Raw genomic sequence first — 12,351 nt, forward strand, 5'->3', positions numbered from 1 at the left:
CTACTCTGAGGGCAGACCAGGCCATCTGCTAAGACCGACGGCAGCCTGCCCAGGACTGGAATGAACCTCAGACTCTGCAACTCCAGGGTGCCCAGCACAGTGTCTGGCTAAGACCACTATAATCTATTTTGTGGGGGTTCCCCACTGGTTTACCCAATCTTCCCACTAGCTTGGTGACATGAGAAAGGCATGGATGAACCTCCCCACTTTTCAGATGAAAAACACTGGGGCTCAGAGAAGGGCAGAGACATAGTGGCCCAGCGTGCACTGGGATTCAGGAGCTCAGTAAATATTTGCTGAATGAATGAGTTCACTGGCCCTGCAGTTGCCAGCAGGTGCAGCCCGAGAGAAATGCAGGAAGGAGAATGCAGTGTGGGAGTGGGGATGCTTCTCCCTGGAGACCAAGTCATCAACACGTCCCGCAGGTACCTGTAACAGAGTCCCCTCCAGCCCAGTTCTTCCCTTCACTCCTCACTTCCTCTCATCTACACCTTCCTCTGGAAATACTTCACTGGCTGAGGACTGCTGAATGACACTGGCCAACCCTCTTCCCCTGTCTGGGCTGAATTAGAATAGTCTGTTCTTAACTAAGGAAACGAACTTGAATCTAGGGAAGGCAGGGTACTTTTAAAAAAATACACGTTTTCAGAATGCAAAAGAAGACAATTCAAAATATCTCACAAAATGCTAGGTGCACAGACTCTTTGTAACAACAATTTCACGCGGGCTCGCCTGCGTACGTATGCATGGGGAAGGGTGCTCGCTGCAGCACTGCTCACAGCAGCGAGGCTGGAAACCACCTAAACGTCCTCCCGGAGAGGACTGGACAAACAACGGGAGCTCCATCCATCGGCGGAGCTATCACACGGTCATGGAAAAGGGGACCATGGACGTGTGCGCCGTCCACAACAGAGGCAGACTTGTGAAAAGAAGACAAAGTACAGAACAGTAGGCCATAGGGAGAGAATATGCCACCATTTGTGTAATAAAAAAGGATGTTATTGACACAGCTGCATATGAAGAGTATTTCTGGAAGGAAACATCAAGACTGTTCATGGTGATTTTCCAGGAGTGGAGGGTGGAAGAGAAACATTTTTCACTGGGCACTTTTTTCTACAAAGTTTGAAATGTTTAAACACATACATGTATTGCTTTTTCAATAAAAACGTAATTTCTATATACCAGCAAAATGCTTACCCATAGAAACTTCTCTCTATGGCTCAGGGATCAAAGTTCCTGGGGGCAGGGCCCAGACATCTGGATTTTGAAGTCTCCTCAAAGGCTGCCGCTCTCACCTTGTAGAGCAGGTGGCCAGCCTCTGAGAGTAGATGGAGGCAGCCTGGACACTACAGGGCTCTGGGTAGGGGGGAAAGTGTCAGAGAAGACTCAGGAAAAACTTGGCCTTAAGCTATAGGAGGATTTGAAGAGGGCTTTGAATGTGGAACAGGTTCAGCTGAGCGTTCCTACAGGGAGCAGTGGGGAAATTATGCCAGGCTGGTAAGGCAGGGGAAGAGGAAGGACTGTTTCTCTCAACGGGAGATGCTGGCAAGTCCCTACCTCTCTTACACTTGGTTCCCACTCATGGGACCTGAGGGCGCTGGGCCAGAAATCCTAGGATCTGCCTTTATTTCATCTCATTTAATATTAAAGGAGGCGAGGGAGGGTCCCCAGCTCAGCACATGGCCACAGGGCTCCACACCTGTGCAGACTGTAATCAAATATTTGGAGGCTAGAGAAAATTCAGGCCAGGATCTTAGGTATAGCAGCCCTCAGGCGACTTTCCCCGCCAAACCCCCGCTCCCCCAAGAGAAGGAGCAGATGGCCTTCTGTTGAGATGCCCTTCCTCACCTTCTTGTTAATAATTAAGTCATTACTGAAGACCTCTTTTGTCACTTTTGAAGTTCAGTTTGCAGAGACTGTTGCCTTGGTTGCTCTAGGCTGAGGGCTTACAGGCGACAACAGTCTAGATCTACGCCACAGGCCCAGACTACGGGGGTCTGCAGAGGAAAGGCCCAGTGTGCAGGTCAGGATTGTTGCGGAAGGTCCTGGCTGGATCTCACTGATACTGTGAACGCCGGGAGGTGAGTGACTCAGTCTCTAAGCCTGCTCTGCTTGCCACTGTAGCGCCAGGGCCAGCTCATTGCCTGGCCCTCAGCAGGCACTTCAATATTTGTTGAATAAATGAGCAGCTCAGCCACTGAATCCCAGAGTGACCTTGGTCAAGTCACTTTCTGGAAAACAAAGATGACAAGCATAGTAATGACCTCCTAGAGTTGTACAAGATCTACTGAGATAAAGTGGATAAAAGTGCTTTGCAAATCAAAAATAGGCGAAACAAATATTAAGGACTCAGAACTGCTGAAAATAAGATAAAAAAATGAATATATGTGCATATGACCAAATTTATGAGAAAGCATGGGACAAATGGTAAAGCATTATTCAAATGAATTTTTACACTCAAAAGGGGCAGCACAGGCCGCTCTACTCCACTGTTCCAATATCTGAAGAATATTTTCTCAGGCTGTGTCTGTTCGAAAGGAGCACAAAATCCCTCATTGAAACCTCTGTCTAGATTTTGGTATGAAAAAGAGGGGTGCAGTTACAATCCTATCTCGCATACGGTTGGGCTCAGAGAACATTTGCCAAAGTAGACTGGCATATGGATCCTGGGGGTGTTTACTGGAGACAAGGGGGGCAGTGAGCAGAGCTCAGAGGCTGTGCCTGCCACGTGGTGGCTTTGCCTCCTGACCCAAGGCCCAGCTCAGGGGGACACATAGAGGAGAAAGACTGGCCAAGCCATCAGTTTCCTACACGCACATTGGGACGAACCCCTGCAGCCTCCCATGGAAGCCACTCGGTAAGGACCAGTTCCCTTCCCCCCCTCTCTGCCCAGGAGGTATCCCGGGCTGCAGCCCAGGAAATGGGAACTGGGCTCCATCACCTGGCTCTCCAGTGCCAACAACAACTTGGGACAAGTCCCTTCCTGCCTTTGTGGGTGGCTGACTCCTCTGGCTGGGTAAGGGAACACCCTCTCTGGTGGGAGCTGCCTGAGAATCCCACTGGACCTAGTCATGGATGTGCCTGCTGTTGGACCAGACACATGAGGTCTGACTCTGAGGGCTGCTCACAGCCTGGCGAGTAAAACTGATGATGTGAAGGCCCCTCACTTCCGACTCTCCTACCTTGAAGAAGTTCTAAACGGGCACCCAGTCCCAACCTTCCAGATCTTTAGAAGGTAAAGGCTTGTAGGCTTTAGGGGATGTATTTATGTGCCCCCAATTCAAGGGACAAGAAGGCTCAGACTATTCCTGGGACCCCCATAGTAAGAGTTTCCTTCCCAAGAAGCAGAGCTGAACTGTGGGAAGAGTCAGGGTTTGCAGACAGTCAGCCCTGGGTCTGAGCCACATTTTCCTTATCTGTAAAAGGGGGATGGTAAGTCCACTTGCCTCCGGCTTGGTGTAAGGATTTCTGACAGCATCCATGGAGGCCCTGGCAGAGAGCCTGGCATACAGCAGGTGTACAAGCAATTTGCTCAGACTGTTATTTCCTCCCCAAAGTAGCAACACCCAACATCTTTCTCTCTGGCCCACCAAGCCCCTGAATGGGCTCTCCTGAGGGAGCACAACACCCTCTGCTACCCCAACTGTCTTTTCCTGGCTCCACCCAAACCTCACCCTCTTCTTTCATCTGGATGCTTGTGAAGCTTCCTCCCTGTCATCATTTTCATTCATTCCAATTCACCCAGCCTGATTCACCTTTCTGGAAAAAAAAAAAAAAAAAAAAATCTCCAGCTGTGCTACCTCTGCTCTAAAACCTTCCATGGCTCCCCAAAGCCTCTGCTTTTCAGCTGATGTTCAATGTTGCCTACAACTTCCTGGCCCCTCCCGGATTTTTCATCCAGAGTCCTGATGCATCAGCAAAACTAGTCTATTCACGGTTTCCCTAAATACATGCTTACCTTCCAGCCTCCGCACTCCTGCCTTTGCACAAACCATTCCCTAGAATGTCAGCCCCACCCTCTGTCTCTGCAAATCCAGCCCCCTTCAAGAGGGCTCTTGTTTCCTCTGGCACACACTCACTTCTTCCTTCTCAAACAATGCTTTTCCTCAGCAGACGCTTAATTACAGACTGTCACACAGTCTCTCATAATTGTAGGCCTTGTCTCCCTTGTCAGACCATAAGTTCCCAGGGGCAGAGGCCCTGTCTGTTCTTTCCCATCCTCTCAGAGCCTGGCCCAGGGCTGGGAGGGCAGGCCTCAGAAAGTGCTTTCCGAGCCCCACTGGCTCCAGGCTGAGGCAAGTCTAGCTCCAAACACTTGGGATGACTTCTCCTTCTCTTGTCCTGTGAGGAAACTACACTGGCCAAACCAAACCTCAGTGTTCCCACTCTCCACTGGGTGACCCAGAGGCCAGTGACGCACAGAAATGGAGACCTCGGTGGGCAGGCAGGGCTATGGTTCTTGCCCAGCTCTGACATGGTCTTGGTTTGGGATCCTAGGCACGTCCCTGTCCTTGCCCTTACCTGGGCCTGCTTCCTCACTCTGACACAAGAAACAGTAATCTTTTAGCCGTAGAATACAGATATTATTTATCTTTAAAGGAGCCTTGGTTCCCAGGAGTGGATGGGTGAGGAACCAACTGATTCCAACACAACCTGAGGGAGAGGAGGCAGCCACAGCCAGGACTGGGAAATCTGGGAATCTGAGAGGCGCTCAGACTGCACACCTCATCAACCTCATTAAATTCCTGTTGATGACCGGATTGCATGCCCAGGTGTTCAATTCCACAGCCCTCACCCTGGCCAGGTCTGACCGTGTCAGCTGCCAGGGCTGAGCAAGGGAAGGGTAACTTGCTTCTGGAAACAACCAACTCCGCCCAAAACAAAGATGAGGAGGAGCCAGTTTCCTCATCTGTAAAATGTGGAAAGTATTGGTATCCGCATCATGGGATTGCTGCAGTAATACAGTGAAATCATGCCAGAATCTTCCAGCACAGTCCCAGACATCCCGTAAATGGCAGTGTAGCATCAAGGTTCCCATTTCTCAAGAGGCCTTTACTACAGGAGTTCTTATCCACATGGCAACCAGTGAGGAAGGGATTTCCTCCCCAATACGACAAAAGAAAACTGAGGTGCAGAAAGTGACTCAATCCAAAGTCATGCAGTGGGGACAAGCTGTGATACAAACCCAGGAAAATCTCAGCTCAGCTCTTCCCAGAGTGCAGCCCACAGGTTCTCAGCATCAGACTCCTCCAGAGGGCCGAACTTGAAAAGCTGATTCCTGCCCCCAGACCTGCCAAAGGAGACTCTCTAGGGATGGAGCCTAGGAACCTAAACTTTACAAAGATAAGGAACCTAAATTTTACATATATTAGGAAACTGAGGCACGGAGAGGTGAAGTGACCACTTTTCAGCAAGTATGGACCTGGGACAGAATTCACAGTCTGTTTGCCTCGAGAGCAGTAATCAGAGACTTCCTGGAGGAGGTGCTGGCATTTGACAAGGCACGTCTCGAAGGGAAGAGAAGGTACCACAGGGGGAGGGTACAGCACAAATGAAGGCTTGGAGAAGGAAACGCCAGCCAACAGCTGTTCAGTGTTGCTCATGCTTCCAGACCCCTGGGGAGCCACCACTGCAGACTTTTCCTAAAAGCCCAGGGAGAGACAGTCCTGAGCCAATCTGAGCTCCTGAGAGGAAAAGCCGGCCGTGCTGTTGTCCTACAACCAGCCAGCCGGTCTCTGGCCCTCTGGGTGTGTCTGATTGCTGCTCTGGATGAGAAAGCCAGTGAAGGTGGTGACTCAGTCCCCGCCCAGCCTCAAGCTAGTCCCGCTGAAGTTTGGGATGAGCTCAGAGGCTGAGGAAATGTCAAGCAAACCCTCCCTGCAGAATAGATGCCAGACCCAGAGAAAGAGGCCTGAGGGACAGTCTACCAGACAGAAGCAATACATCTGGAGCAAAGCTGTGGGAGAAGAAAAGTTAAGAGGTCTGGGCTCAAGGCCACCTGACACTGGCATGCTGTGGGACCCTGAGCAGGTCCTTGTGCCTCTCTAGGCCCCCTATTCACCATTCACCTGTGAAGCAGAGAGAACTCCAGTGGTTTCTGACTTCCTCCCAGGACTGTTGTGAGGAACAATGGCCAGGAAAGCGCCTGACAGATTACACAATGGCTCACATAGCAAGTGAGAGATTAGAGGATTACTCCTATTATTTACTACAGCGGTCAGGTGCTTTCCTTGTTACCTGAACCTCAGCACGGGGGTGGGGGGAGGCAGGGAGAAGCTGGGTCTGTCTTGCTCCCACAAAGAAAAAAGTGATCCGATATTACTGGGAGATGAAAGTTCATATTTATTAAGTGCCTACTGTGTACTTGATATTTTTTAAATATATAATCTCACTTAATCCTCACCACAATCCTGTAGTGTAAATATGATTATCTTGAGTCCAGATGAGGAGACTTGTAGCTCAAAGAAAGTAACTTGCCCAAGATTACACAGGGAATGAATGATGGAGACCAATTAAAAATCAGGTGTTTATGGCTCTAAAGCCCACATTAATTCTACTCTCTGTAACAGTTTGTATTAGAGGCAGAACATGCCTGGTATAGAGGCCCAACTCCAGCACTGCCTCCTCCTGGAAGCTTCTCTGAACCCTCTCTCCCAGACAGCACCTCTCTCCTATGAAACCCTACAGCGCATGATCAGCACCAGCCTGCAGCATTCGACACATTCTCCCCCTTGTTTTGTGATCAAGCACACCTTTAACAGGTAAGATGAGATGTAGGTACAAATTGGTGGCCTTTGAGTTACCTTGGAATCCTCAAACGTCAGACTGGAAGCACCTAAGAGACCATGCTATCCAGCTCCCTCATTTTTCAGAAAGAAAAATACAGAGAGAGAGAGACACTTGTCTGAAGTCACACTGCATCTTAGCATAGCCAGGAATAGAACCTTGGCATTCTGCTTCACAGAATTTCTTTAGGGATTCTATGATTTCAGAATCAGTTTTACAACAAATATTTTTGTTTCCATTTTACAGATAAGGAAGCTGAAGCCCAGGAGAAAGTGGCCTCCCTGAGAGTGGGTAAGATGTGGGGACTAGAATCCCAAACCCCTACTTCCAGGCCAAGGACCAACCCCCCCTCCCCCCACCCCCCACCCATTGCACGTAGTCCGAGTAGTGTGTCAAGCACAAAGATCAATGGATGTTGGAAATTGTCATTATACACCAGTGGGCAAAGTGACACCAGCCTGTCAGTGACCTCCTCAGAGGCAGTGCGATGGAACAGGACCAAGAGTCCTTGCTCAACCCTCTGTAAGTCCCTGGCCTCTCTGGGCCTCATCCATAAGACAAGGGTGCTACAACTGCTGATCTCCTGCTCCAAAGTTCTAGGACATCTTACACTCCTTGACGGCAGAGCCCAGCTATCTATGCAGCCTCTCCCAGCTGGGGCCTTTGTTCCTCCACTCTACAGGAAAGCAGGAAAAGCAGCACAGGTTCACAACCACAAACTGACCAACCTTATTCCCAAGTGCCACTGGCCACTCAGGGCCCACCCTCAAACAACAATGGGATGGAACATGGAAAATCCGACTGTCTCCCAGCACAGACATCCAGCTATGCACACCTGCCTATCTTTACAAACTGACAAAGAGCAACCAGGAATCAGGGCATAAATAAGAGACAGCTTGCTCCCTGCCCCATTGGAAGTGCAGGTGTAAAGGGTAAAGAACTCTGGATGGGGAATCCTGGGGCTGGATCCCTGTCCTAGCTCTGCCATGAACTAGCTGTGTACCCTGGACAAGCTGCTTTCCCTCTGTGGGCTCAGTTTAAAGACACAGTAACACTTCACAAAGCATGTCTACAGACGTTTCATTTGGTCTTCATGACAACCTGGTGAGACAAGCACAAATATTCCCTTTTTTTACAAACGGAGAAACTGAGGCTTGGAGAGGTCGAGGGTCTCACACAGCTTGAAATTGGCAGAATCAAGGTCCAGAGTTCTTAGACCATCAAACAAGATACTCAAGGGTGGTCAGATTAAGAACAACTCCTCTCTCCCCTCATCCTGAGTCTCAGCAAGACCAAAGCAGCACAGTAACCTTGTTCACCTGGCCAGTCTGATGGCCTGCAAAGTTCTGGCCACAAACCCCACAGCCCAGCTGCCTAAAAGGCCACACCCCCCTGCAAAATTTCATTACTCAAGTTGGCAAGAACGCAGCCCCCACCCCCAGCCGGGTCTAAATAAACACCCAAGTGATATCACATCCTGCCAGCTCAAAAATAGCCCAGGCCTGCCCAAAAGCGATCACAAAGTGCCAGGCCATGCAGGACCAAGCGGGCAGGACGTCCAGTCGTGGCACCATCCACACACTCAAGCAACTAAAGCAGAAGCCTCAGAGCAAGAAGGCCCCCCACTCCCACCGCTGCCAGGCAGCCTGGCCCCTCCCTCCTTGCCCCTTTGTTGGGAGGCTCCAGAGCCTCCTGCCCCAGCGCCAGCCCTAGCCCCAGCGCCAACCCCATGGAGCCTCGCCGCGGCCAGCCTGCGGGCGGACTCCGGCCCGACCCGGACACCCCACCACTCACATTGCTTCAAGAGCTCCAGACACAAAGCCATGAGGGCCAGAGGGGGGTCAGAGACCCAGAGACCGGCAAAGACAGAAAAGGGGAAAAGGAGAGACAAGGGAGCAGAGAGCCGGGGAGACAGGGGGCAGGGGCAGAGAAAGCAAGGGGGCCAAGAGCCCTGGGGAAAGGAGCAGGCTCCAAAGGGGGCCTTCAGCACAAGAGCCACTGAGTGGTGAGACCACTGAGACAGATGTGGGGGCAGAGGCAGGGAGAGCAAAGCGGGGGACCCCGACCCCCAGAATTGGGGGGCCACGGAGGCCTGAGAGAGAACAAGGAGCGACAAGCACGGAGACAAACCAAAGGAAGGCAGGGAGGGGTGAAGTCTGGGAGCTGGGGAGCTTTTGGGGGTCCCAAGGAGACCCCAAGGGATCTCGGAGGTCCCACCGTGTATGGTGGGCACTGAGAGGGAAAACCTCAAGGAAATGAGGGCTAAGAAAGGGGCAAGACCACAGGGATTTGAGGGTACAGATGGGAGGAAGGACACCCCAAAGGATGTGCAGGAAGCTCAGAGGGGAGCAGTGGGGGAGTGAGGGCGGTGTTCTGAAAAAAAGGTCCCCAAAGATGGGGGACACCGTGAGGGGGCGTCCCGAGTAACGGGGGCGCCCAGAAAGGGAGGCTCCGCAGGATGAGAGAAGCGCTTTGAGGGGGACCCGAGATCGGGGAGCGAGGGAGGGGCTGTGAGGCACCGCGAGGGCAGAGACAAAGAGACAGCGAGCCGGGGAGAGACAAAGCGGGCGGAGCGGGGAGGCCAGCCCGAAGGCTGGCAGCCGGACAGAAGGACGGAAGCGCGAGCGGGCGGATGGACGAACGGACGGACAGACAGGGAGGAGGGCGGGGGCAGGGCCGGGCGGGGGCGGCGCCCGTCTCCTCGCGGGGCCGCGGCTGCTCCGGGCGGCGCTGGGCGGGCCCCGGGCGTCCGGGCTGAGGAGGCGGCGGCGACGGCGTGGACCGGACAGACGGACGGAGTGACGGACGAGGCTGGCGGCAGCTGCGGCCAGCGGCGGGCACTCACCCTCCTCCCTCACGCGGCCCGGCCCAAGGCTCCGGTTTTGTACGCCCGAGGGGCGGGGCCTCCGTGTTAAAGCCCCGCGCCGGCCCCGCCCCGCCCCGCCCCTCGCGTCAGCCCCGCGCGCGCGCCTCCCGGGACTCCCGGGGCGGGCGGGGACGCGCAGGGCCCGCCCGGCACATGGCCCGGCGCGCGCGCGCGCGGCTTGGCCGGTGCGCAAGCGCTGGGCGCAGTCAGCCAGCCCACGCCCAGGCCGACTGATGGTGAGAGGGAGCGCGCGCCCACGTCGGCACGCGCATGCCTGAGCACCGGGAGCTCCGCCCCTCGAGCCGCCGCGCCAAACCGGTTCCAGCTGGAACGGGACGCATGCTCCGTGCCGGGGGAGGAGCGGTGCGAGTTCGCACTAGCTCACGGTGGCGACACCTCGCTGTCACCGGGGGAAACTGAGGGTCACAGCAAGCAAGTCTCCTCAGCTGGTCTCTTCAGCCCTGCATGGTCAAATTACACTTCAAGTACTATGGATTCTACGTCCTAAGTGTTTCTAGTTGTCCCCTCGCTGCCATCCTCCCTTTACTGTCCTCAGACGGGAGTCCTCCCGACTGGGTTCGAGTCCCGACTCACCCTTTGGAGGGCTGTGTGACCTTGTATGAGATGCTCTTTCAGCCTCCCTGAGCCTTCGATTCCTCCTCAGCAAAATAAAACCAGCACACTCAGTGTGCCCTGAAGGGCAAGGTGCAGTAGGCGCTGCCTAAATCATTCCCTTCAGGTCTCGTGGCCCTCCCTGTTCCCCATTTCTCTCCTGCGAGTCCCCCACTCCTCATTTAGTCCTGGTAGAGTTGTTTCCTGACAGCCTCACCTCTCTAGGCTGTAGGTCGGCCAACCACAGACCCAGCTCCTCTTCCCTGACCTTCCTTGCTGGGTGACTTAGGCCAGTCCCTTACCTTCTCTGCGCATCTCTTTAATAAACGTAAAATGGGGGAAAGAATCTTAAGATGATACAGTGTTTCTGATATCACTGTAGTGATTTTTGTATAAAGGCATAATAACAAAAGAAAATGAGGATTATTGAGCCATTTTGATGCCAGACACTGTGCTAATAAGCACTTTGAAAGTATTAGCTTTCTCTGTCCTCACAGTCACTATGCTACACCTGTGCTATTCAGGTAGCATTCATCTTTAAATTGACTTACTTAGAAAAATTCAAGAAACCCCTAAGGATGAGCCAGGCTCAGTCTTGCTCAGCCCCAGCCACATGGAACCCTGATCCTGCCCCAACGCACCAGGCATCCTCCTGCCCCAGGACCTCTCTTCCCTGCCTGGCACACCTCCCCAGCTTCCTCCAAGTCTTTGCTTAAACACCTGTTTCTCAAGGACGTCTACCCTAATTATCCTGTTTGTGTTATCCCCCTGCTCTAGGCTATCTTCCGATGAACGATTTGCTTATATGTGTTATTTATTGTTTTGTCTGCTCCCCCCCCCCAACAGAATATACTCTCCATGAAGGCAGGGGTTTCTGTTTTGTTCACTGATGTGTCCCTGATGAGCATGGCCTGGCCCACCGTAAGTGATCAATAAACATCTATCCAGTGAAACAGCAGACTGATTGCAAGGCTCATGTCCTTAACCACTACTTAGTAGGAGCTCCACGGTTCCATTTAAGTACCTTAGTCTCTCCTCCTTTGGAGTCTCTACATCTGAGGGTGTAAGAAATGCCCCTTGTTCAAGAATCTCAATCCTGGCTTCATAGCCTGCCCACCAGTCCTTAAGCCCAGTTATTATTTCCCCCAAAAGGCTCAAAGGGTCTGCCTAAAAACGGTTTATTTATTTTTTTTTAATATATTTTTTAAAGATTTTATTTATTTATTTGACAGAGACAGCCAGTGAGAGAGGGAACACAGCAGGGGGAGTAGGAGAGGAAGAAGCAGGCTCTTAGCGGAGGAGCCTGATGTGGGACTCGATCCCAGAACGCCGGGATCACGCCCTGAGCCGAAGGCAGACGCTTAACGACTGAGCCACCCAGGCGCCCCCTAAAAACGGTTTAGAAGGGTGATGATTTGTGCACTGGGCACAGAAGGCACTCGATTAAACCAGGAATGTTCTGGACCAAGGCTTGGTAGAGCCCTGGGAGGAAGGCTGCCCTCTGCTCAGTGCCTTCTGTGCAGAGAGGTACAACAGGGAATTCTGACCCTCATCGCTCATTCCGGGAAGGCCTCCTGAATCCTCTCATTACGCTTTGACTTTATGGCCCCTGCCCAGGCCTCACTGCTTTGCCTGGACCTCAAACCCATCCTGGCCAGGTTGCCACATAATTTTCCCTGAAACTCTTGCAACCATGCCACACTTCTTTACCAGGACCCCGGATGGCTCCCTGCCCACAGCATAATGGGAGATTCAAGGCTTAGGAGTCAAGCAGACCCAGGTGGGAAATAGCTCCCTGACCTACTAATTGGGTGACCTTGACCTGACACTCACCTTCTTTAGGCTGTAATTTCTTTGAAAGAGTTCTGTCACATGTGTATATGCATACATATGTGAGGTTAAACTGGGTTAACTCAGGAATGTCAGATATGTGTAAATATTCTGGCCACAGCAGACATCACCAGCTGATGGTAGCACACTTCTCTGCTTAACTAAATTTCAGTCTTGGGCTCTAGGGATCAGAGATGACACAGGAGTTGAAGCCTATTTGCAATCTCAGGACATGATGGTCTTTGAGGTTCCTCTCA

The 12,351-nt window shown here is 52.4% G+C and overlaps 1 protein-coding gene across 3 annotated transcripts in view; it reads right to left on the reverse strand.

The window, feature by feature from the left end:
- DLGAP4 (DLG associated protein 4) overlaps positions 1 to 12,351 on the reverse strand; it is a 134,400-nt gene that overhangs the window by 53,430 nt on the left and 68,619 nt on the right. The window contains exon 1 of one of the 3 annotated variants that reach the window (XM_045804542.2): positions 8,581 to 9,625. The exons of the other annotated variants lie outside the window; for them this stretch is intronic. Coding sequence (XP_045660498.2) covers positions 8,581 to 8,611 — 31 coding nt within the window. The 5' untranslated portion in view covers positions 8,612 to 9,625. Of the gene's footprint in view, positions 1 to 8,580; positions 9,626 to 12,351 lie in introns of those variants that run through there. 3 annotated transcript variants of the gene reach the window in all.

Source organism: Ursus americanus, chromosome 22 (genome assembly GCF_024610735.1).
Source record: "Ursus americanus isolate L20-20 chromosome 22, mUrsAme1.1.p, whole genome shotgun sequence".
NCBI classification, from domain to species: domain Eukaryota; kingdom Metazoa; phylum Chordata; class Mammalia; order Carnivora; family Ursidae; genus Ursus; species Ursus americanus.